The following is a 23789-nucleotide window of genomic DNA, read 5'->3' on the forward strand; positions in this document are numbered from 1 at the left end:
TGTCCCAGATTTGCACTAAGTGCGGTAGTGGGCGGGTAAAATGACGTTTTACCTGCCAGCCGCAATGGCGACCTTTCACGCCATATTGTCCCAAACCCGCTGCATTAATTATGCATTCCTAGGAAATACGCCAGCTCCATGGAGGGCAGGCTCTCGTTCGCCCACCATGCCGTCACCTCGCTGCTTCATCACGCCAAGCATCATATTTAAAGTCAAGACGCACGCACACCTCTCAGTGATTTCAGCCATGACTGCTGCACAGAAGACATAGCCCCAAAAGGCAAAAAGACTGCAGCCCCTAGGTTTAGTGATGGGTCCCTCGAGTGCCTTTTGGATGGCATGGAGGCCAGCCGTTATGTCCTCTACCCCCACCCTGGCTGCAGGATGGGCAGTGGCATCACCAATCCAGCATGGGAGGCGGTTGCAGCGGTGGTCAGCGCTGGTGCCCTGCAAAAGAGGAGAGCCACTTAGTGCCGCTACAGGGTGAATGATCTCATCCACTCTGCCAGAGTAAGTCACGCTTCTCATCACGCTCAACCCACACACTCACAAACCCATCACATTTCCACAGGGATCTCACACCTCAAGGGACAACACTATGAACTCTCAAACACATCCTCACATCTCCATCAGGCTCATATCCTCTCAAGCTTGCGTACTCATCCTGGTCATGGCTCCACTCACCACACAAACATTCCACACCACCCATCTGTTTCCATGCAGGAGAAGCCTGCTCACATCAGCAGGGAGAGGTCCCAGACTGGGGTCAAGTGGTGCACATTAGGCCCCTCAGTTACTTTGAGGAGCGTGCCATCATGCTGACTGGTGAGGACATGGGCCCTGTCTGCAGCAACGGTGACGTCGGCGGTGAACACCCACCTGAGGATGTTGCACCACTTCATCCCTCTCTCAATGCAACTGTGAGTGCTCTCTCTCTTGCTTTTGCCACTGCTGCCATGCACTAATTATCTCTACCTTGGTTCACAGGGAGCTCTGCCAAGAGACCAACACCCTCAGCCAGCCAGTCCCTCAGCTCCATCCACGTCCTCACCTCCAGCCAAGAGGATACCGCCTCCATTGAAGATCTGGAAATAAGCAGCCTGGAAGACCTGTCACAGCTCTTGCTCACACCTCCACCAACACAGAGACACACACCTCAGTGGGATCTAGAGCAGGTTCGGGTTCACATCTGGTGGTCACTACATGGACACGCATCCGCAGCAGGAGGAGGCAGGTTTCAGCCGAGCTCCCCGCACTTGGAGTGCTGCTCAAGTCAGATGACGAACCTCTGGATTAGGCCTTCCAACTCATCCTGGAGAGTCAGCAGAAGGCGGGGGAACATTACGCAGAGCTGTTGGAAGACCACAACAGAGTAGCTCATGAGTCAGAGGAGTGCATCTGTCTGTCCTCTGATGAAGTGATGCCCACAGAGGGAGGATGGTGGATGCCATGGAGACCCTGGTTGGGCAGAACATGGAGATGCGCTCCACCTGCACACCATCGTGGGAGCCATGGGTGAGTTCCTGCAGTCCCAACGCGTGAGGCAAACGGGGCACCTTGACATCCCTCCAGGTGTTCCTTCCTCTCAACGAGTCAGGCCGGGGCCCTTGGGCACCCGAAGGGGGGAGGAGCGGCAGCTGGACACCCCTGGGTCGTCCACTCAGGAATCTCAGAGGCTGACCATTCTCTTGAGCCCCACCACCTCATCCCCTGTCACCGCAGAGGGAGCAGCTGGCCCACAAATGAATCTGGAGGGAGAAGTGTGTGTGTATGTGGCAGGGTCTTTCGGAGCCTCGTGCAAGCATTCTCCCACGCACCATATCCTTCCCATATCATCTCAATGTCCTAAGCATTTTCAATGCTGCCTGCTGGGGTTCGCTTTCAGTTGTCCATCTGAGCTGACCTGCATCTCTGCCCACCCACTGATCACACTTCCATGCAGCGCCTGATCTCGCCCACCACAACTGTTGTTTCACTTTTGATTTGGACAGCATAGTGCTAATTCGGTTTTACTTTTGTTCCCCTGTCCTTTACCCTCCCCCAGTCACCCATTTCCTTTCCCCCATCACAGTTGACCCCTCTGGCATCACCTTCCGCCTCCCCTCCGTGACCTAGCAGCCACAACCCTTTTCCTTCGGGAATATCCTGGTGAACATGCATGTTCCCTTCCTTCCCAAAAATCCCACCCCTATTCACATTAACCTCCCCAACCTCCTCTCCTCCTTCCTACCCCCAGGCACCGTGTCTGCCTCTGAGTCCCCGCCAACTACCCTTGCCATCCCATCCACTGTTACGGTCAAACACTCACCCTCTCACCGTACCCCTTGACTCTGCCCTCGGTCATTCGAACCATTCCCTCATGTCACGCCCACCCTCAGTTCGCTCTCCAGGAGGCAGACATGGGCCCATCAGACCCCTCCCTTGCACATTCATCTGGACCCAACCTCCGGACCCATACCCCCCTACGGACACCCACACCCCGCACCGCCCCCCCACCCCCCACCGCCCCACCGCCCCACCGCCCCCCCCCGCAACCCCGGCCTAGACCCCTCCCCCCCAGCGGATTCCTTCCCCACCAGAACCCCTCCCCCCACTTAGTCCTTCCACCACCCCACCAAGACTCCCCCCTTGCTTAATCGCTCCCCCTTCCTGACTCCTTCAGACCTTACTCCTTCCTGTAGCTTTACTCCTTCCCCCTCCCAGCTCCTTCCTCCAGCCCTACCTCTTCCTCCAGCCTCACTTCTTCCTCCAGCCTTACTCCTTCTTCCTCCCTGACTCCCTCTGACACCCTTACTTCCTCTTGCTTTACTCCTTCCCTCTTCCCGACTCCTTCTTCCACCCTTACTTCTTCCTCCACCCTTAATCCCTCCCCTCTCTGCGCTCCTTCCTCCTCCCAGACTTCCTTCCCTTTCCGCAATCCTTTCCCCACTCTTACTCCCTCCCCTCTCCACACTCCTTCCTCCCTGGGACTCCCTCACCTCTCTGCACTCCTTCCCCCTCCAAACTCCTTCCCTTACATCTTTCACCCTCCTTATGCCTACCTCCCCAGTTGCCAATTTCTCCCCGTTACTCCCTCCTCCCCCATACTTCCCCCAGCCTCCCCTGACACCTTCATTCCACCCCGCCAAACTCACCCCCCAACACCTTCATTCCCCCCACCTCCCCCGCCACCACCTTCAATTGCTGACTTTCTGTGCTCTCTCTTGCAACACAAGGCGGTACACAGCAGAAGGGAACAGAGCAGAACTGGTGGGGGATAAGAACACCAACATCTCCTGAGCCCTATGGAAGAGATGGTTCTCAGCATTATTGGGTTGGCTCGTTTGGAACCTGTGGCATTCGATGCTTCTGAGAGCATTGAAGATGATGGTATGTTCCTGCCTTCTGCCCCTTCTCTGCTATCAGTGTACCCACATCCTGCTATCTGGCATGATGCACAAACTATGTGTGACTATGCACCTTTTGCTTCCCGCCCCTCCTCCTTCCTGCACACAAACATTCCCCTGCAGAATTCCCGTTTTCAGACACACAAGGACTGCCACCTGCCCAGCTACAGCAGCCTAAGGAAGATGAGAGAGAGCACTAATGAAGAGGCCCCGTCATTTGGTCTGATACTCACAGCCACCAGCTCAGATACTGACACTTAACGTACTACAAGTTTAAAGTTGGGATCAGCAAGTGGTGAGTCAGCAGTCATAAGTGGGCTGCAGCAAGGCTGGGAGAAAGAATGATTCATTTGTCAGCTTGCCAGAGGACAAGATCGCAGGTGATTTTGAGGACCTCATGCACACCAAGATGCTGGGTGCACTGTTTGGCCTGACAGACAGTCTCCTGTCACTGTCAAGGGGCATGGAGGAGTCTAACTGTAAGTTGGCAGAAGGCATTGTGCAGATCTTTCCCTCTCCACAGCCTTTGCTCCATCTCCTTGTCCTGCTACTGACCCAGAGTCACTGCAATTGCAGCCCCATTCTGGCGGAAGCCTTTGTTTGGACAAGTTACTTAACCTGTCTTTTCTGTCAGGATGCAGAAGCACTCTAGTAAATCCAGGAACTCACTACCGCTCCTCCAAAAACATTCCAGAGTACTTTCATACACTTTGCAATAGCAGACCTTACCTTACCTGCAATGTGGATGTCTGGCCTTTTAAGGAATACTAGCGCAGGACCCATCATTCAGCTTAATGTTTGTTGTTTGTAGAGTGATGTAAAAATCTGTGGCGTAGACCTTCATGCACAAAATTAGGTATCCTGGCATTATATCTGACAGGTGGGCTGTGCGACGTCAGAGCAATGTTCCTTTACAGCCTTCTGGTGCATCCTGGGGCACCTGCTCAAGGGCGTGCCCAAGGGCACCCTCTTCAACAGAATGTGTCATGCGGGCCATGGCTGATGGTGCAACACACCCCAGCAAAACACCTTAGGCCTCCATAGTGTTGTCTCTATTGGTGCTACATAGATGCAAACCTCTCCCATTATGTGATATGACAATATTCAGATTGAGTGTCAACAGACTACTCAACTGCTGTGGTCGGGTGCTGGTGTTTCAGAAAACAGAAACTAATTTGTAAATTTTGTTGATACCGATTAGTTTTAGGTTGGTATGCAGGTACAGCAAGTAACTAGGAAAGCTAAAAGAATGTTATTGTTTATTGTGAGGGAAATTGAATACTAAAGTAGAGAGGTTATGCTTCATTTATATAGGGGATTGGAGAGACCACATCTGGAGTACTGTGTACAGTATTGGCCTCCTTATTTAAGAAAGATATAAATGCGTTGGAAGCAGTTCAGAGAAGTTTTACTAGGCAAATACCTGGAATTGTCTTATGAGGAAAGGTTGGACAGACTAGGCTTGTACCCGCTGGAGTTTAGAAGAGTAAGAGGCGACTTGATTGAAACATATAAGATCCTGAGGGCTCTTGACAGGGTGGATATGGAAAGGATATTTCCACTTGTGGGAGAATCTAGAACTAGGGGTCACTGTTTAAAAATAAAGGGTCGCCCATTTAAGACAGAGATGAGGAGAATTTTTTTCTCTCAGAGGGTTATGAGTCTTTGGAACTCTCTTCCTCAAAAGGCAGTGGAAGCAGAGTCATTGAATATTTTTAAGGCAGAGCTAGATAGATTCTTGATAAGCAAGGGGTTGAAAGGTTATTGTGGATAGATGGAAATGTGGAGTTGAGGTTACAATCAGATCAGCCTCTATTGGGGCAAGGGCGGGCTTCCTGTCCAAGGCCTTCCCTGCCCCAGTGTTAAATCACTGCAAGGTCAGGGCAGGCAGGAACCCAAGGGAATCTCATCCCTGCAATTTCATGCTCCCGTCCCTCCCTAAAAACCCGCCGGGGGGAGTGTAAAATTCTGACCCATGGCTATTCTTCAAAGTATCAGATCTCTCAAATTGTAGTAATGACTACACAATATCATTTGGAGTACAAAAATGGTAAGGCAGCATGTGTCTTCAACTTGATTACTTTATATTGACAAATAGTGGGTAAAATGACATTCTGCAACATTATAACAAATGTCTCCTTTATTATCTTGAACAAAACCCATATCCTGTTAAGTCTTATAATAAATCACTCATTTAACATTTAATTGAAATTGTCTTCAAATAATTAGATGAATTTAAATTTTTGCTTTTTATTAATGATTCCTTTGTACGATGTTGTACAAGAATGATTTAGATCTTGGGTTTTTTTCCCCATTCTTTTTTTCGTAACTCATTTCTTTTGATTTTCCCACTAATGGTCTTGGGCAGTTCCTTCACAAATTCAATCTGTCAGGAAACAAAAAGGTAGTCCGTAACTAGTATATGTTCAGAAAGGCCAAACCTCTTTACCAAGAACTTAGTAAATTCGATAATAAGGATGTGATGGAGGCAGAAGGAAAGCACCTGTTGAGCAGATTGAATGCAGTGGTTGTATTAAATAGTTAATACTAAAAGAAATGACCAGTTAACATTTAGAAAAATAGTTTTTGCTGAGGAGAAAAGTCCAACCTCACCATCTGGTGAAAAGAACAATTTCACTCAACCCTGTCATTCCGAATGCTAATGCTTAAGTGTGAAATAATCCAAATAAGAAGTGCCATTTAATCATTTGGTGCTAATTATCTCAACTAGGGTACTGTTGAGATTTAGATTATCAATATAAATGGAAAGTATATAACACAGCCCCTGTAGCGTAGCTCAGATCACAGAATCACACAGTGCATAAGAGGCCCTCCGGCCCATCGAGTCTGCACTGACACGTGAGAAACACCTAACTTACCTACCTAATCCCATTTACCAGCACTTGGCCCATAGCCTTGAATGTTGTGATGTGCCAAGTGCTCATCCAGGTACTTTTTAAAGGATGTGAGCCAACCCGTGTCAGAGTGGGAGATGAATGAGGCACCCAGTAGTGAGGAGTTTTGGAGATAGTTCGCTGCTGGTTGTTTATTGGTGCTTGGCAGCTTCATCACTGTTTGGGGCTTCATTGTTAGCATTTCCAGGTTTCATTTCAGGACTCATTGGTGTCTCCAAGGCCCCTGGAGGATTCAGACCATGATGACCCTTCCAAGTATCAGACAGCCTTCTGCCTGGATGCGGGGGAACCCAGCAATCGTTGAAAACCCTCTGGCTCACTCAGCCTGGCTGGCCTCGTCCATATGGGAATAAATGCTATTACCCACCTGAAAAGAGCTTCTGTCACCAACTTGATGCAACTGTGGGCAGCTGATTGGGACACTCCACACAGATCCCCCACTGACCCCTGGAAAAAGTCGGATGCATAGAAGTTGAGGGCTGCTGTGACCTTCAGAGCCACAGTTTCCAAGGGCGGAATTTAATGAAGGCTGCAGCGGTGTGGTTGGGGCTGGGGGGGTGTAGTGTAAGGGTGTTCTGGTTAGTAAGGTTTAATGTGGGACTGGAGAAACAGTACTGCCCACATTATGATGTGGAGAGTTACATGATGGTAGACTGTATGTAGAGAGAGTCTAGCACAGGCTTGTCCAACCAGGCTGCATTGTGGCCCCCGAAGCCCCTCTATGTGGCCTGGGAGCCATTGTTCAAAATGCCGGTAAGACTGGTCAGTGGAGTGGAAGATTTCTGCAAGGGGCTGCTCCTCCAATCATAGGCCGTTCCTCTCCTCTGGTTGCTGCTGAGCTTATCAGCAACAAATATGGGAGAGATCCAGGCTATGTTTGGAAGAATAGCTAACATCCGCAGCTGAGAATGAGTTGCTGCTTTCCCCCACTTTCTCGCTGCATTCCCCCTTCTATCTCCTCTTTCCCCAGCTCTCTTTCCACTTTCCCCATCCCTCCCCACTTTCCTGCCACTTTCCCCATCTCTCCCCACTTTCCTGCTGCCTTCCCCAGTTCTCGCCACTTTCCCCGCTCTCTTACAGCTTTCGTGCACTCTCTACCCGCTTTCCCCTGCTCTCTCACTGCTTTCCCCTTCTCTCACTGCTTTCCCCTGTCTTTCGCTGCTTTTCCCTGCTCTCCCGCTACTTTCCCCATCTCTCGCAGCTTTTCTCTGCTCTCTCTCTGCTCTGTCTCTCCCTGCTTTCCCCCGCTCTCGTCACTTTCCCCCGCGCTCTCACTGCTTTCCCCTGTCTCTTGCTGCTTTCCCCTGTCTCTTGCTGCTTTCGCTTGCTCTCTCGCCGCTTCCCCATCTCTTGCCGCTTCCCCCCCTCACTGCTTTCACCTTTCTCTCTCGCTGCTTTCCCCTGTCTCTCCTGCTTTAATCTGTCTCTCCCCACTTTCCCCTGTCTCTCCTCAATTTCCCCCGCTCTCTCGCCACTTTTCCCCACTCTCTTGCCGCTTTCACCCGGCTTTCACTGCTTTCCCCTGTCTCTCCCGCTTTCCCCCGCTCTCTCACCGCTTTTCCCATCACTTGCAAATGGTTTGACCTGGTTTCATAAAAGGAACTACCCATTCTGAAATGCTGCCCATTCTGAAAATTGGACTATTCCTAACTTCTCCAAACGACACAATTCTGCATCTGCCTTTTCCTTTAGGGCGTAAGGTACAGGTTTTGTCTTAAAAAACCGGGGTGTTGCTTCAAAGTCCAGGTATATTTTAGCTTGTAGACCTTTTATTTTGCCCAACTCATCTCGGAATACTCTGGCATACGTTTTTAACAACTCAGGAACTCCTGTTCTGACTTGAAACTTTTCTGACCAATTGAGTTTAATTTCTTTCAACCAATCATGGCCCAGATGGCTAGGATCTTAGATCATAAGACCATAAGACATAGGTGCAGAAATTAGGCCATTCGGCCCATTGGGTCTTCTCCGCCATTCAATCATGGCTGATAAGTTTCTCAACCGCATTCTCCCGCCTTCTCCCCGTAACCTTTGATCCCCTTACCAATCAAGAACCTATCTATCTCGGTCTTAAATACACTCAATGACCTGGCCTCCACAGCCTTCTGTGGCAATGAATTCCATAGATTCACCACTCTCTGGCTAAAGAAGTTTCTCCTCATCTCTGTTCTAAAAGGTCTTCCCTTTACTCTGAGGCTGTGCCCTCGGGTCCTAGTCTCTCCTACTAATGGAAACATCTTCCCCATGTCCACTCTATCCAGGCCTTTCAGTATTCTGTAAGTTTCAATCAGATCCCCCCTCATCCTTCTAAACTCCATTGAGTATAGACCCAGAGTCCTCAAACGTTCCTCATATGTTAAGCCTTTCATTCCTGGGATCATTCTCGTGAACCTCCTCTGGACCCTCTCCAGGGCCAGCAGATCTTCTTCTGTTCCAACAATTATTGGCAGCTGGGCTGTCTGTTGTCTGTAGGATACAGGTACAGAGGTAATGCTTTTCACCTATATTGCCTCTCCAGTATACATTTTTAGCTCTTTTAAAGCCAACCTAATAAACTAAATTAGTATACATTTTTCGCTGAGCAGTGGTTTGCTCCAAACTCAATGACTGGGTACCTTGTCTGAGGTATTTAAAGATGTGTTCTCCCATTACTGTGGTTGATGCTCCTGTGTCAACCTCCATGACTAGAGGCTTTCCATTTACTTGAAGGGTAACAGTGGTTGGTTCAGTTTCCTGGCCTTTAGATTGTGTAGGGAATACATGTCAGTATCAGCAGCTTCTGGTTCATCTATATTGTACACTTCATTTAACTTGACCTGCTGCCTGAATGGCTGTCTTGATTTTGTCCTGTATTGTTTTACAACATGTCCTTTTTTGTGACAGTAGTGGTATTCTGCATCTTTAAATCTGCAGATTTCAGATACATGATTACCCCCACATCAGTAACACTTTAAGTTTGGAATTACTGGTGAGCTACTTCCAGTATTTCTTTTCCTTTTTCTAGCGATAGGGACTGTGTCCTGCTTCGCAGTAGCCTCCCTGGTCTTCACACCATGCCCGGTGGCAGGTTCCCACCCTAACTGCAGAACAGCGCCATGTTGCACACTTTGCAAAGCCTGCGCATCCTTTTAGCACTCTCTATTGCTAGTGCTATCTCAATGGCGCCCTTCAGGTCTATACCAACATCTGCAAGTAGACGGCGCTGAATGGCATCGTCATGTGCGCCACAAACCAAGCAATCGTGCAATGTCATTTAGAGTATCACTGAAGGCACGGTGCTCCGTTAATTGTTTTAACTTCATGATGTATGTTATGCGACTCACTGGGGACCCTTACTTGAGAGTTAAACTTGAATCTTTTCATAATCACCGAAGGTTTAGGCTGAAAATGTCCCTTCACAAGGTCTACTAGCTCAGTGAAGGATCTGGAATTTGGCGCATTTGGAGCCATCAGACTATGGATTAGGTTATACGTTTTACTCCCGTAGATGCTCAGGAGGATGACCTTCTGTTTCTTCTCTGTCATTATTTCGTTCGCCACAAAGTAGAAACCCAGGTGCTTTATGCACTGACTCCAGTCCTCGATGAATTAGTTGTAAGGGTCAATTCTGCTAAACAGAGGCATTGCTGGTGAGTATACATTTTTCTTTTCTTCCCTTAAAAATCGAAATACTCAGAGTCAAGAGGCAAAGTGCAGCAGTGGAGCTATTTATCCTCGTCACCAATTCTAATAAACTTGGAGTGCAGGATGGATTTCTTGTAAGAAACTGTAAACTTTATTTACAGAGCTCCTGATCTGAAGGTCTGAAGGTGGATAAATCACCTGGGCCAGATGGATTACACCCCAGAGTTCTGAAGGAGATAGCTGAAGAGATAGTGGAGGCGTTAGTCAGGGAGGGTCCCAGAGGACTGGAAAATCACTAATGTAACCCCCCTGTTTAAGAAGGGAGTGAGGCAAAAGACGGGAAATTACAGGCCAATTAGCCTGACCTCAGTCGTTGGTAAGATTTTAGAGTCCATTATTAAGGATGAGATGTCAGAATACTTGGAAGTGCATGGTAAAATAGGGCAAAGTCAGCATGGTTTCATCAAGGGGAGGTCATGCCTGACAAATCTGTTAGAATTCTTTGAGGAGGTAACAAGTAGGTTAGACAAAGGAGAGCCAATGGATGTTATCTACTTGGATTTCCAGAAGGCCTTTGACAAGGTGCCGCACAGGAGGCTGCTCAGTAAGATAAGAGCCCATGGTGTTAGAGGCAAGGTACTAGCATGGATAGAAGATTGGCTGTCTGGCAGGAGGCAGAGAGTGGGGATAAAGGGGTCCTTCTCAGGATGGCGGCCGGTGACTAGTGGAGTTCCGCAGGGGTCAGTGTTGGGACCACAACTTTTCACTTTATACATTAATGATCTAGATGAAGGAACTAAGGGCATCCTGGCTAAGTTTGCAGATGATACAAAGATAGGTGGAGGGACAGGTAGTATTGAGGAGGCGGGGAGGCTGCAGAAGGATTTGGACAGGTTAGGAGAATGGGCAAAGAAGTGGCAGATGGAATATAACGTGGGGAAGTGTGAGGTCATGCACTTTGGTAGGAAGAATAGAGGCATAGACTATTTTCTAAATGGGGAGAGAATTCAGAAATCTGAAGTGCAAAGGGACTTGGGAGTCCTAGTCCAGGATTCTCTTAAGGTTAACTTGGAGATTGAGTCGGTAGTTAGGAAGGCAAATGCAATGTTGGTATTTATTTCGAGAGGACTAGAATATAAAAGTAGGGATGTGCTGCTGAGGCTTTATAAGGCTCTGGTCAGACCACATTTAGAATATTGTGAGCAATTTTGGGCCCCGTATCTCAGGAAGGATGTTCTGGCCCTGGAGAGGGTCCAGAGGAGGTTCACGAGAATGATCCCAGGAATGAAAGGCTTAACATATGAGGAAAGTTTGAGGACTCTGGGTCTATACTCAATGGAGTTTAGAAGGATGAGGGGGGATCTGATTGAAACTTACAGAATACTGAAAGGCCTGGATAGAGTGGACGTGGGGAAGATGTTTCCATTAGTAGGAGAGACTAGGACCCGAGGGCACAGCCTCAGAGTAAAGGGAAGACCTTTTAGAACAGAGATGAGGAGAAACTTCTTTAGCCAGAGAGTGGTGAATCTATGGAATTCATTGCCACAGAAGGCTGTGGAGGCCAGGTCATTGAGTGTATTTAAGACCGAGATAGATAGGTTCTTGATTGGTAAGGGGATCAAAGGTTACGGGGAGAAGGCGGGAGAATGGGGTTGAGAAACTTATCAGCCATGATTGAATGGCGGAGCAGACTCAATGGGCCGAATGGCCTAATTTCTGCTCCGATGTCTTATGGTCTTATGATGAAGCTACATGCTTGTTTCAAGACCAAGGTGAGAAAGTTCCGCCGCTAAGATTGACCATGATTAGGGCTGATCCCCAGAACAGTATGAAAGGTTTAACTTACAATTACCACACTTATCTTTCTAAAATTTGCTCAGCAGCCCCTTGAGTGAGAAAAAAATTGAAATGTGGCCATCCAAATAAAAAGGCTTGGACAAGCCTCGTCTAGCAGAAGCCAGCATGAGGACAACATCTAGTCAGGGCTATACCTTGGAGATGTATATAGTTATGTGCTACCAATAAACACTTAATGTTCAACCACACAAGCCTCTTGGCCTCTTAGTGAGACACCAAGCAACAGTGGGGAGGAGGGGGGAGGAGAGGGGAGGGGGAGGTGGGAGGAGGGGGAGGAGGGGGTAGGGGGAGCAGGGGGGAGGGGGAGGAGGGGGGGTCGCCGAGCCTGACCGCTAACACCAAAACTGGTGGCACTCCCACCAACACCATCTCCAGTCCCAAGGGAGTTATGTGCCTAATTAGCACCAGTTCTTTTCCACCAAGGCTCCCAGTTCCACAGGTAATATTTAATTGCTGCACTTCCCCCAAAAGGGCAGAAATCCCACCCCAAGAGCTGTAGGCCACTCAGAAACAGGCAGCTCTCCCATTACCAGCAGCAGCCACTCCTCACCATTGGATCATCATTAGATCCTTGAAGAAAGATAAGTGGGGTTGGGATGAGGGTCACAGAGAGGGGTTTGCTGGCAAGAAGGGAAAGGGGGTTGGAGGAAAGGGCAGCGGGCTCCCTCCCTTCCCGATGCCGGTTCCCTCGATTAGGCACCGAGTGGATGTGAATTCGGTCCCCCATCCCACACTGCCCGTCCACTGGGGGTAGGTGGGGAGGCAGCAGAGTCCCCACCTCGCACCCTCCCACCCGATCACATGTCCTCCCCTACCTCTGAACTCACTTCCTGGGAGAGGGGCGGGGGCATTAGATTCCGCCCTAAGAGTTTAAAGGTCTATACTTACTATCAGCACCATTGAGTGAACTGCACTGATATCTTGATTCAAATTTTGGAAGATGTAACTGTGAATTTTATCCCATCTAGTTGGCTAATGTTTCATTGGCAGGTTGCAGAGTCAAGTAGCTATTTACAAGATTAGTTCCTCCATTTGTGAAGGTAATTATCTATTACCCTCACTTTCTTAAACTGTAACATATCAATTTGGTAAAATTTCTAAATTATATTGATAAATTTAATTCAACATTAAATCTGACTGAAAATAACAAAAAGCCTGCCTTACAGGTGCAGATGGAGTGGGTACATCATCCTCCCATGCACAGGTTGTGTGTAATCAATAGCAGAATGGAGCTGTAGACACAGCATTTTCCTTGGGTTAGGATCTTTTGGAAATTCTTACCACAAGGGCTAAGTGCAGTGAAAACCATACAAGCTTATACTTATTAAGAGACCTAAATAACTTGCAAGATAAAGTACACAAAAGGCATTCTGAAACCAGATTACAAAGTACACACAGCTTTCAATGCACCAAACTTCTTAACAATTTAAAATGTGGGACACACAGATTAGCGAATGGCAGCAGTGGGTTTTGTGAAATAAACTACTTTTGTGGAATGGGGAAATCTAATCAGCATCCAAAACTGTAGAAGAATTAATCTATCCCTGGGATTGAATACTGACATGTCCCAATCCCAGGAATAGAATAATTTCCCTGCCACAATGGATACTCAATTAAAAACTCTCCTCTACTCAAATTTTACACATACATAAAAGTACCTTTTTGAAATTAAGGGACCTGCCCGCAACCTACTTGCCCAACCCTGAACCCAATGCAATTATGCAGTGGGATGGGTTGCATTGAGTGGTTGCCTACCAGTGGAAAAATTGACACCCATAAGTGGGCAATTAGGGCCTCATTGCAAAGCGTGATGGGATGATGTGGCACTGGGATTCAACCTCTGCTGGTTGGCAGCCCTCTGAGTGGGACTTCCTGATCCAACTGGCTTTTTAGCAGGGGTTGGGGCATGGGGAATCCTGTAAAAATGCAGCTCATTAAGTAACACCTCAAAATGATGGCTAGGGTACCGTGATGGAATCCACAGTTTCAAAGTTTGTACTTTTTGAGACAGACCCCATTGAAAAGAGAAACTGAAAATGGAAACTGAGAAAGAAAACTGATCCTCCCAGTTTCTCAAGAAACTAAAACTGAAACTAAGATAGGAAACCAAAACTTCTGGGGTGATTGAAACTGGTTGAAACCATAGAAAGAGGACTCGGAGCCCTCAGAGCTCAGATGATAGTGGTGATCCTAGTAGTGCAGTACAGGCAGGCTGAAGAAAACAGATTAGATCTAGAAACTGGGAATAGGCAAAAATACAGTTGCTGCAGCTGTTTCTGTTACTTGGAGAGAACATAGGTGGATCTGCGCCATCCAGTCCATCTTAAGCAGAGCTGAGGAGGTTCTGCAGATGTGTGCCATTTTTGGTGAAGACCATGCCCGTGGAACTCAGGTTGGTTATGTGCTGCTGTTGGCTGGGGATCAGGCTAATTCCTAAAAGAAAATAAGCTGAAATTCTTTGTGAGGAGGACAGAGTTTTGAAGGACTTTATGACCGAGATTGATGACGTATATGCTGAGCGGACTGCCAAGCCAATATGTAATATCTGCCTTAGTTGTATCTGCCATTTAATATATAATTTATAGTTTATAACCGACAGCAATTTGCCTGTTCATTCATGTTTAACTTACATTGAGCCTGGGTTTTAAAGCATAGGTGGTGACCCAAGATATAGTATCTAATGTTTGCTTTGTTTGGCTCTTGTGTAGTAAAAATTCTTCTGTGTTAAACCATGGAATATTGTGCCTTCATTCTTTCATTAAATAACTCAGATTTTGGACTTTTTTGTTTAAAAGGAAAAGTTACTGGTCTAGACCAAGTTCATAACGATACTGCTAAAAATTGATCTAAAGTGAAAATGCACAACTCTACAATGACTTGCTATCATCCATCACTCTATCTAGATGACTGATCTTGCAAGAGTTACTCAGAAGCTGTTATTAATGGCTACCATTCTAATCCAGGAAATTAGGAGAGGTAAAATACAGACCTTTCTTGGGTATTTATACGGTGCTGTGACTTTCTTAACATGTTCTTGTAATTCTTCAATTAACGTGTCAGGATCATGTGAGGTATAAACAGAACTTCGAATGACAAATGCCTTCACAACCTTAAAAGAAGATTTTTTTTTAAAATAGGAAAATTAAAATTAATCAATATGTGACTGTCCCACTAAGGATCGTTATGGGCATTATATACTGTAATATGAAATTACAACGGCTTGTTGTGCCAGTGAAGCATATACTTTTAAAAATCAAATCTTGAATTAGTTGTATTTGTTAAAGGAGATGAAAAGGCCAGGTTATTGCAGTTATAGATCTTAATACCGCCCAAAATGTATAATTAAAATATAACAAAGAGTTCAGTCACCTGCATAAAAGCTATTCCTAGTTAAAATTTTTCCAAAATTTTCAATGTAATTTTGTTAGGAGGTATCCTGCTAATGATATCTACAGCCTAGTCTTAAAAAAAAGTCTGCTAACAAATGATATTGCTTGATTAAATCTGTGTTGGTTTCTAAGCGTACCTCTCCTCTGACAGGATCAGGACTGCTAACCACAGCAGACTCTACCACAGCTGGATGCTCCATCAATGCGTTTTCTACTTCAAATGGTCCAACACGGTACCTGTGACATTTTTAGTTTAAAGGGGTCACATATTACTTGGATTATTGGCTTATATAATAGCATTTTAAATGCATGACATTTGTTTATGTTTTACCCCGACCATTTAATTTTCTTTTAAAGATTTAATTGGGTATGACATTACATCCCCTGACTGAAAGGGTAGGCAGGTGGCCCACTTCCAGTTCTTTGCCACTGCCACTCTTGAATTTGCTGCTGTTGGTATGCAGGAGTAGACTGAGGGAATGATTTCCTCCAGGAACTAAAAGCGATGAAATACTATTGCAAATTAGTTGCCAACTTTGGAACAACATATTGCCACAGGTTTTCTGGTCCCAAAAGCAGGAAATGCTGAGATGTTCACTGCTATTGAAGTTTGCAACAGCCCCACATCTTCTGGGGAACCCATTTATGCTCAATTACACCTGCACTTAGAAGATGCAGACTGCTCAGGAGGGCATCCCTTTAAATCAACAAGAATATTAAAACTCTCCACCTCCTCCATCTCCTCTCTTCCCACATCCTGGTTCCCCTTCAGTCAACCCTGGTCCCCACCTCCATAGTGTCAGCTCACCCTCCTGCACTTTCAGCCCCATCTGCCCATTGCACCCTGGTTCCGCTGCTCGCAAACAGACATGACAATTGCAAAGAATCCAGGAACACTTGCTTGTCATTGAGTTGAACACAGACCTCAAGGGGCCTGTCTTCAGCTAGTGATGTCAAATGAGGGTGCGGCTTTGTCAGCAATGTGTCGTGCCGCTAGGCCTCTCCATTGGCTTTGCTGTTGAATCCACACTGCAAATGGGAAAGCAGGTTTCTGCTGCTGCCCACGACCAGAGTAGGATCATATTTATTCACACAGTCAGCGTCGAACACCTCTGCTTTGCCATTGACTGCAATTAACAAAATGTCTCCAACTTAATTGGTCAGCGGGCGAGCGCAAAAGTTGGAAGTGCGCCCACTGGCAATAAGGAGGCCAATGAAGGGAATTAAAGTTGTAATTGTCTCCGATTTTTCGTGGTCCGTCCAACTTTACGGTTGGTAGACAGGCGAATCGGCCAGGTGGCCTTTGCATTTTTTAACAAGTCTCATCCAAGGGCGGGATGGGGTTTCCGTTGTTAAATAAAAAAAAATGTATAGACAGAATTTTCATCATGTATATGTTCAGGTGACTGATTGTGATACGTGGACATTTTGTTTCCGGATTTTAAAAACTTTTTTTATTGGTTTTAAAGTCTGCAGTTTCCTGAGGCAGCTATTTGCCTTCAGGGAGCTTTCTCATAATGCTCACCCATGCTGTGGAAATGTCATCGCCCGCTATCTTCCTGTGCCACCCCAGTAGCGCTGAGCTTGCCTTACCATAAAGTAAAATAGATTCTTCTCCTCCAATGAGAAAATCACTTATATTTCCTTGTTGAAAACAGCTCCAACTTTGGTTATTTCAATGCACATCAACATGTAACAAAAGTTATTCCACACCAACTTATTGAGTCCACGACATATTCAGCCATAGGGCAGAATTATACGTTACACGGGCGGGCGTGTGCCCAACCGGATCGGGTGTAAAATACTGCATGATCCCGAGCCCGCCCACCATGTCTGCCCGATGAAGGGAAAATCCTGCCCATATAAGCTATTCTTGGGCAATTGTTATTCTTTCTCCCTCTTCACAGCTACTTATTATTAAAAAAAATTACAAATTATTTTATTGATATGCTATAGTGGATGGCATTTTCTGAGCCCGCTGGCAGCAGGGGTGATAGATGGTGTACAGCGAGGACACTCCACACATCTTTACATAGTGTCTGAGAATGTCTGACTCCTGTCTGGCCGAGGGCAGCTCACTTGTGCTCCATGAGCAGGGCCACCTCAGAGACGCAGCCATGAAACTTTAGACGCAAATGATGCTTTGTCTGCCATCAGCACCTCAGCCCTTAAGGAGCTGGTGCACAGCCTCAATGGTTGCAGATGCTGGTGTGATGGGGGCCAGCCCCACCTTAAAGGTGCTGAGAGCACACAGAATGAGAGAACTCTGTGGTGCCTGCCCACTACAGCAATGACCAGCACCACCAAGGTGCAGGCATCAGTAATGTTTCCAGGGAGTGTGAGGCTGGGCTATCACTTGGGTCTGAAGGCTGCATAGAGCACAGGGAAGAGGCCCTGGACTGAGACACCTGTCTTTTATCTTGTGCAGAAGGGTTTCACATCTGAGTGACAAGAACACTGCTCATCAGAACAAGGAGCCACAGGCAGGGAGACGTTCTTAGGAGTTTATTGACAATAGTGAACAGTATGTACAAGTGATCAACACCCTTGCCCAGGCTGTGCAACTAATTTTACTTAACTTTCCTAACCCGGCTGCTATGTCTTAGTGTTCCCCGGACATCCACAGCAGAGGCAGAGGCAGCCTGCTGACTGTGACTCCCTGTCTGACTTTGGCGGCATCCTCTGGAGGGCCGAGACTTGGTAGCTCCCGGCTTGCTTTCGGGGTGCTGCTGTGTGGCAGTGGCACGTTCCTCGGCCTGTGTAACTGGAGCTGTGGAGGTCACAGGAAGAGGGGATTCGGATGGGCCGTCACTCCAGAGTCACCTGAGTGAATGGCCCCGGAGTGTGCACCTTCTGATCCTCCTCTCTATGGATGCCCAAGGGCACCTGGCTGACTCCATGAACAGAAGGGGTAGCTGGAGTGAGATCGAGCTGCCCAGCACCCCTCTCGCATACACACTTTTGGAGGCTAACTATAGCATCAGCGATGGAGTTAAGCCTGTACAGCAGTGCAGGAGTGAAGTCCTGGACCAAATTCTCCATGGCAGCTGCCATCATGCCAGTGTTGACCTTGATGCATTGCAATGTTGGCACTATCACCTCAGCCTGAAGACAGATGGACTCCTCCATCGTACCTTGCATCTGAGGAGTGCAGCAGACATCCCTTCCTGATGATCTCCAGCTTGCCTTTGCAGTTCCAGCAACTGCGACAGAGGCTTGTCATCTGACTCGGACTCAGCAATGTTCTGGCCTCCAGAAGTCCTCCGAGTGCCGGGCACCTGGGAAGTCCCTGCCTCCACCTGCTGTGGATCATAAAGTGTGATGTACTCACCAGATTGTGATCCCGAGGCTACTCTAATGCTAGGTCCCACCAAGGTGTGTGTCTCTGCACTGGTGGAGAGTGTGGGTGAGCGCTGTGATGGGACTTCAGGGACGGTGCCTCCAAATTCCTCTTCAAAGGTTTTTTCGGTGCTTGATTGGAGGTCCTGGGTCATGGACTGTGTCGGTTGTTTGGCAGATGTGCCTGTGAAAGCAATGGGAGACAATTGGTGCATGGCAGTGGCCTGTGAAAGAGGACACGTCACTCACAGCACAGTTGTCTGATGGATGTTGCACTGCTGGATCCTCACTTGGTAGAGCAGTGCCGACCTCACTGTCAGCATAGGACCGGTCCCGGTCATCGCCGGCCAGATAGATGGCCCTGTTTTTGAATTCCGTCAGAACTTTGATCTCCAGCATCTCTCCACCAGTCTGCGACCTTTCCCTCCTGTTGTGTGCCAGTTTGTCCTGCTTGGATAGAGATGGAGAGAGTGTATCAGGATGCCTGCCAGGCCAGATGATATGTATGCCTGGCCTGTGTGGGTGGTGAGTGATCCCATGGATGGGATGAGGACAATGATGGTGTGTTTGAAAGAGTGATGTCCCTTGCACTGGCAGTGAGTGAGGGCCCTGTGGATGTGTGATGGGTTTGTGAGTGTGTGAGTTGGGAGTGATGAAAAGAGTGACTTACCCTGGTGGAACTGGGGAGATCATTCATCCTTTTGTGGCACTATGTGGCTGTTCTCCTCTGCAGGGCATTTGCGCTGACCACCGCTGTCACTGCCACCCAAGCCAAGTTGGTGACTTTGTTGCCAATCCTTCGGCCAGAGCCGGGGTACAGCACATCCCAGCGGACCTCCACGGCATCCAACATCTGCTCGAGGGACCAGCGTGTTTCGCATGAGTGAATAAATAATGAAGCAGGCTCGGGACGATACGGCGTGAAAACCCGCCATTTTTGTTGGCGGGTAGGACTACATTTTACCCGCCCGCTACTGCATTAGTGCAATTCTGGGAAAATTCCGCCCATTGGTCTTTAAAGTTGATGTATTTATACTGTCTTTTTTCAATTTGCAAGCTGTCCAGTGTTTTTAGCCAAAGAATATTGCAGTTAATCTTTACTGGAATTTGACCACTTTTTTTTAAAGTCATGATCGTTTTGAAACATTATCATTTGTAATATTTAGTAAATTATTGAATACCCAAGGATTTTCTTTGCATTGAAAAATGTACCAATTCCATGCTAAGCCTCTGTGTGAAACATTGAGTAAATAAAATATGAACAATTGTATCACTACCCAGCCGATAAAATTATATCATCTGATCTTCCAAGAAACCAGAAGTATCCATCCTCATCCACCAGACCATGGTCTCCAGTCAGAAAATAGTCTTCTCGTAGGACTGCAGCAGTTCGTTGTGGATCATCCTGGCAACATATAAATAAAGATCAAAATTAAAAAGTAATGTAATAATAATTTTTAAATAGCATATGCTTTGTGGTTAAAAATCCATTCCCTTTAATATAAACCTTATTTTTTCCCATATAAAATAGTTATAGCTTTAGGGGAAAAGATGCACATACACATCAGGTTGCCAAACAGATACTAGAAAGGCATTTGAAATACAGAAGACTTATGTTGAGGTCAGGTCTGTACAAAGTTTAATGACCTTTGGATGCTTCTTAAACATAGGGCAGGATTTTATGTTCGTCAGGTGGGTGCACGCCTGACCTGATTGGGTGTAAAATCACATGCGATGACGTCAAGCGAGCATCCCGACGTCATCGTGCACTATTGCGATCTTTCGGTCGGTGGGTGCGCGCGAGAGTCGACAGCATGCCCGCCAACAATTAAGAGGCTTATTAAGGCCCTTAAGCAAATTATTAATTTTTCATTTTTGCTGCCTGTCCAACCTTACAGTTGACGGGTGGGCGCAAATAGGCCAGGCAGTCTTTGCATTTTTAACGAAACCTCATCTACGGGTGAGATGAGGTTTCCAACGGTAAATAAAAAACAGAAACGTGTTTTCAACTTCATTTTAAACATGTCCCTCTTCATGTGAGTCACATGAGGGGACATGTTTATATCACCTTTTAAATCTTCATTTTTGTTTTTCCAATTCTTCAGCTCCCTGAGGCAGCTCCGTGCCCTCAGGGAGATGTCAATATGTGCTCCCCAGCGCATGCGCAGACTTTCGCATTCACCCTCCTCCTGCCCCCACTCCGGCAGCGCTGAGCGTTTCAGTGTGCCTTTCACGCTGGCTGGCCGCTAATTGGCCAACCAGCATTAATTCACAGTCGGGGGCTGATCGCAGGGAGCAGGCTTTTTCCCCGCTGCTCCCAGGCCCGCCTGCCATGCCCGCCCGATGTCCTCAAAATTCAACACCTAGTCTTTACCACTCTGTCTTTATTGCTCCTTATTTTATTCTGTCCAGAATGGGGTTAGGGAGGGATAATTTAGGGAGGGATTTACTTGCATTAGGATCAGTTCAGAGAAGGTTCACTAGGTTGATTCCTGGAATGAAGGGGTTGTCTATTGAGGAAAGGTTGAGCAGGTTGGGCCTATACTTATTGGAGTTTAGAAGAATGAGAGGTGATCTTATTGAAACACAGAAGATTCTGAGAGAACACGACAGGGTAAATGGTGAGAGGATATTTCGTCTGGTGGGGAATCTAGAACTAGGGGGCACAGTTTAAAAATAAACGCACAAGATCAGAAGAACTAAAGAAATAGGAGCAGGAGCAGACCACATGGCCCATCAAGCTTGTTCCACCATTCAATACAGTAACAGCTGATCTGTGCTTCAACTTAATTTTCTCGCCGCTCCCCATAGGGTCTCCCATTTAATACAACTGGGCACCTTGCACAATCTCCTTGCTAAAGCTGGCCATGGAGCAGTCACTGATGGAGGTGCTCACAATCCCTTGCGATGTCATCATCCTGATTTGGAATAGTCTTCCCATGGTTCAAGTCAACAATGCAGCCTTGTAGTGAAGGTTAGGAGAATGCCTGTGCCTGAGCTGAGAGCACAGCATGCAGTCAAGTAGGCAAATCTACCGCCAATCGGTCAGGTGGAGTGGGGTGGAGGTGGGTGGGGTCTTGGGCAGCCATGCAACACACTAATCTCTGGTCATCCAAATGGTGGCCAGCACTCTCCGGGATGCAATAAGGGGCCTTCAGACTTAACCAAGACAGATTCTTAGTACACCCAAGCTAACCCACGCATCTCTTTCATCCTGCAGGAGGAGTACATCAGGATCATGGAGCTTGGTGAACTAGCTGTATGCCTCTTACAGAGAGTGAAAATGATGGAGAAAAGAGCGATTGAGGCGCCTGGCCGTGCAGAGGAAGAAGTAGCACCCTCAAGAAGAAGGGGCGGCTGGGGCTCCTGCACACGCCACTGAAGAGCCACAGCAGCCGTCGCTGGTTGGCGCCTAGCTAGATCCAGGGTCTATAGATGTCACCTTTCATTCCTGCAGATGACCAAGAACCAGTATCGCCGAAGACTGCATGTCTAGGGAACTGGTCGGTCACATCTACCAGCTACTGCAGATTTGGTGCCACTTGGGCATGAAGGGCATCCATTGCCAATGGCTGTGAAAGTGACAGCAGTGTTCAATTTTTACACCAGTGGCTCCTTTTAGGGCTCCACAGGGACCTCTGTGAGATATTATAAGCCTCCACCCACAAATGCATCCATGAGGCTAGAGATGCCATCTTCGCAAGGACATACAACTTTATGTATTTCGTCCAGGAACAAGAGAGCTAGGATGCAAGAGCAATTGGGTTTGCCCAGATCTTGGGTTTCCCACAGGTGTAGGATGCAAAAGACTGCAATCACGTGGCACTCAGATCTCCATATGCAACAAGGGATCAACTGCAAGGGCTTCCATTTGCTGAATGTGCAGCTGGTGTGCGACCACCACAAACGCATCCTGCAGATCTGTGCATGGTTTCCAAGGAGTGTGCACGACTCCTTCATTCTCAGTCAGTCACAGATCACTGACATTCCAGGGTCCACAGAGGCTGCAGTGTTGGCTCCTAGGGGACAAGGGCTACCTGCAGAGTATGTGACTGATGATACTGGTGCGGCGGCTTCAGATTGCCGCTGAGCGAAGGTATAATGAGGCTCATGCTGCAAATTGCAACTTGGTGGAGCAAACCATCGGGATGCTGTAAATTACGTTCCAGTGCCTGGACTGGTCTAGTGGAGCCCTGCAATATAGTCTACAGAGGGTGTCATGCAGCTTTGTTGCCTGCTGCGTGCTTTACAACCTGGTGCTGCAACAGGGAGAGGAACAGGCTGAGGAGGAGATGCAGGAGCTGGTTACCTCTTCTGATGAGGAGGATGTCGACAGTGATGAGAGTGAGGAGGTCCTTGAAGGCGACAATGACGGCAATGGGGCCCTTGCACTGGCCAGCCCTCATAGCTGCTAGATTTGTGGAGGATGATGACAACATGCAGTAAAGAGATACCATAGATCCTCATATTGTATCTATGAATGTTTGACTCCATTCTGGCTTATGGCAGTGCATATACCCTCTGTGATAATGCTCCTGTCATGTAGATGCAGTGGAGGCCCAAATAGTCACTTGATTGCAGGAGGATGATGTCGACATGCAGTGAGGACACTCCATAGATTTTCACATAGCCTCTGAGAATGTCTGACTCCTGTTTGGCCGAGGGCAGCTCACTTGCACTCTGGGATCAGAGTCATATCATGGAGACACAGCCATGAAACTTTAAAAGCATCCAATCCTTTGTCCGCCTTCAGCACCTGTCCTCTTCAGGAACAAAGCGTCACTGGTCACAGATGCTGAAGAGATGTGGGCCAGCCCCACCTTAAAGGTGCTGAGAGCACACAGAGAGAACGGTGGAACCCTGTGACACCTGCCCATGACATTCTGACAGCAATGACAAGCACCGTTGAGGTGCAGGCATCACTAACATGTCCAAGGAGTGTGAGGCTGGACTATCACTTTGGTCTGAAGGCTGCACAAAGCACAGGAAAGAGGCCCTGGACTGAGGCACCTGCCTTTATCTTGTGCAGAAAGGTTTCACATCTGAGTGACACGAACACTGCTCATAAGAACAAGGAGCCATAGGCAGGGAGTCATTCTTGGGAGTTAATGTACAATAATGAACATTATGTGCAAGTGATTAACACCCATTCCCTGCCACTACGTCTTGGTGCTCCCCGGACATCCATAGCGGAAGTGGAGGCAGCCTGCTGACTGCTACGCCCTGTCTGTGATGAGCTTGGCAGGTGTCCTCTGGAGGGCTGAGACCTGGAGGGCCCC

At 47.6% G+C, this 23789-nt stretch overlaps 1 protein-coding gene across 2 annotated transcripts in view; it reads right to left on the reverse strand.

Moving 5' to 3' along the window:
* LOC144690977 (acyl-coenzyme A synthetase ACSM3, mitochondrial-like) overlaps positions 1-23789 on the reverse strand; it is a 129784-nt gene that overhangs the window by 58553 nt on the left and 47442 nt on the right. Inside the window, exons 11-14 of one of the 2 annotated variants that reach the window (XM_078558919.1) lie at positions 19788-19915; positions 15309-15408; positions 14772-14891; positions 5634-5772 (exon numbers count right to left, since the gene is read on the reverse strand). In XM_078558919.1, coding sequence (XP_078415045.1) covers positions 5677-5772; positions 14772-14891; positions 15309-15408; positions 19788-19915 — 444 coding nt within the window. In that variant the 3' untranslated portion in view covers positions 5634-5676. Of the gene's footprint in view, positions 1-5451; positions 5773-14771; positions 14892-15308; positions 15409-19787; positions 19916-23789 lie in introns of those variants that run through there. The other variant, XM_078558918.1, reaches the window with a different exon arrangement.

This window comes from Cetorhinus maximus, chromosome 15 (assembly GCF_964194155.1).
Source record: "Cetorhinus maximus chromosome 15, sCetMax3.hap1.1, whole genome shotgun sequence".
In the NCBI taxonomy this organism is placed as follows: Eukaryota; Metazoa; Chordata; class Chondrichthyes; order Lamniformes; family Cetorhinidae; genus Cetorhinus; species Cetorhinus maximus.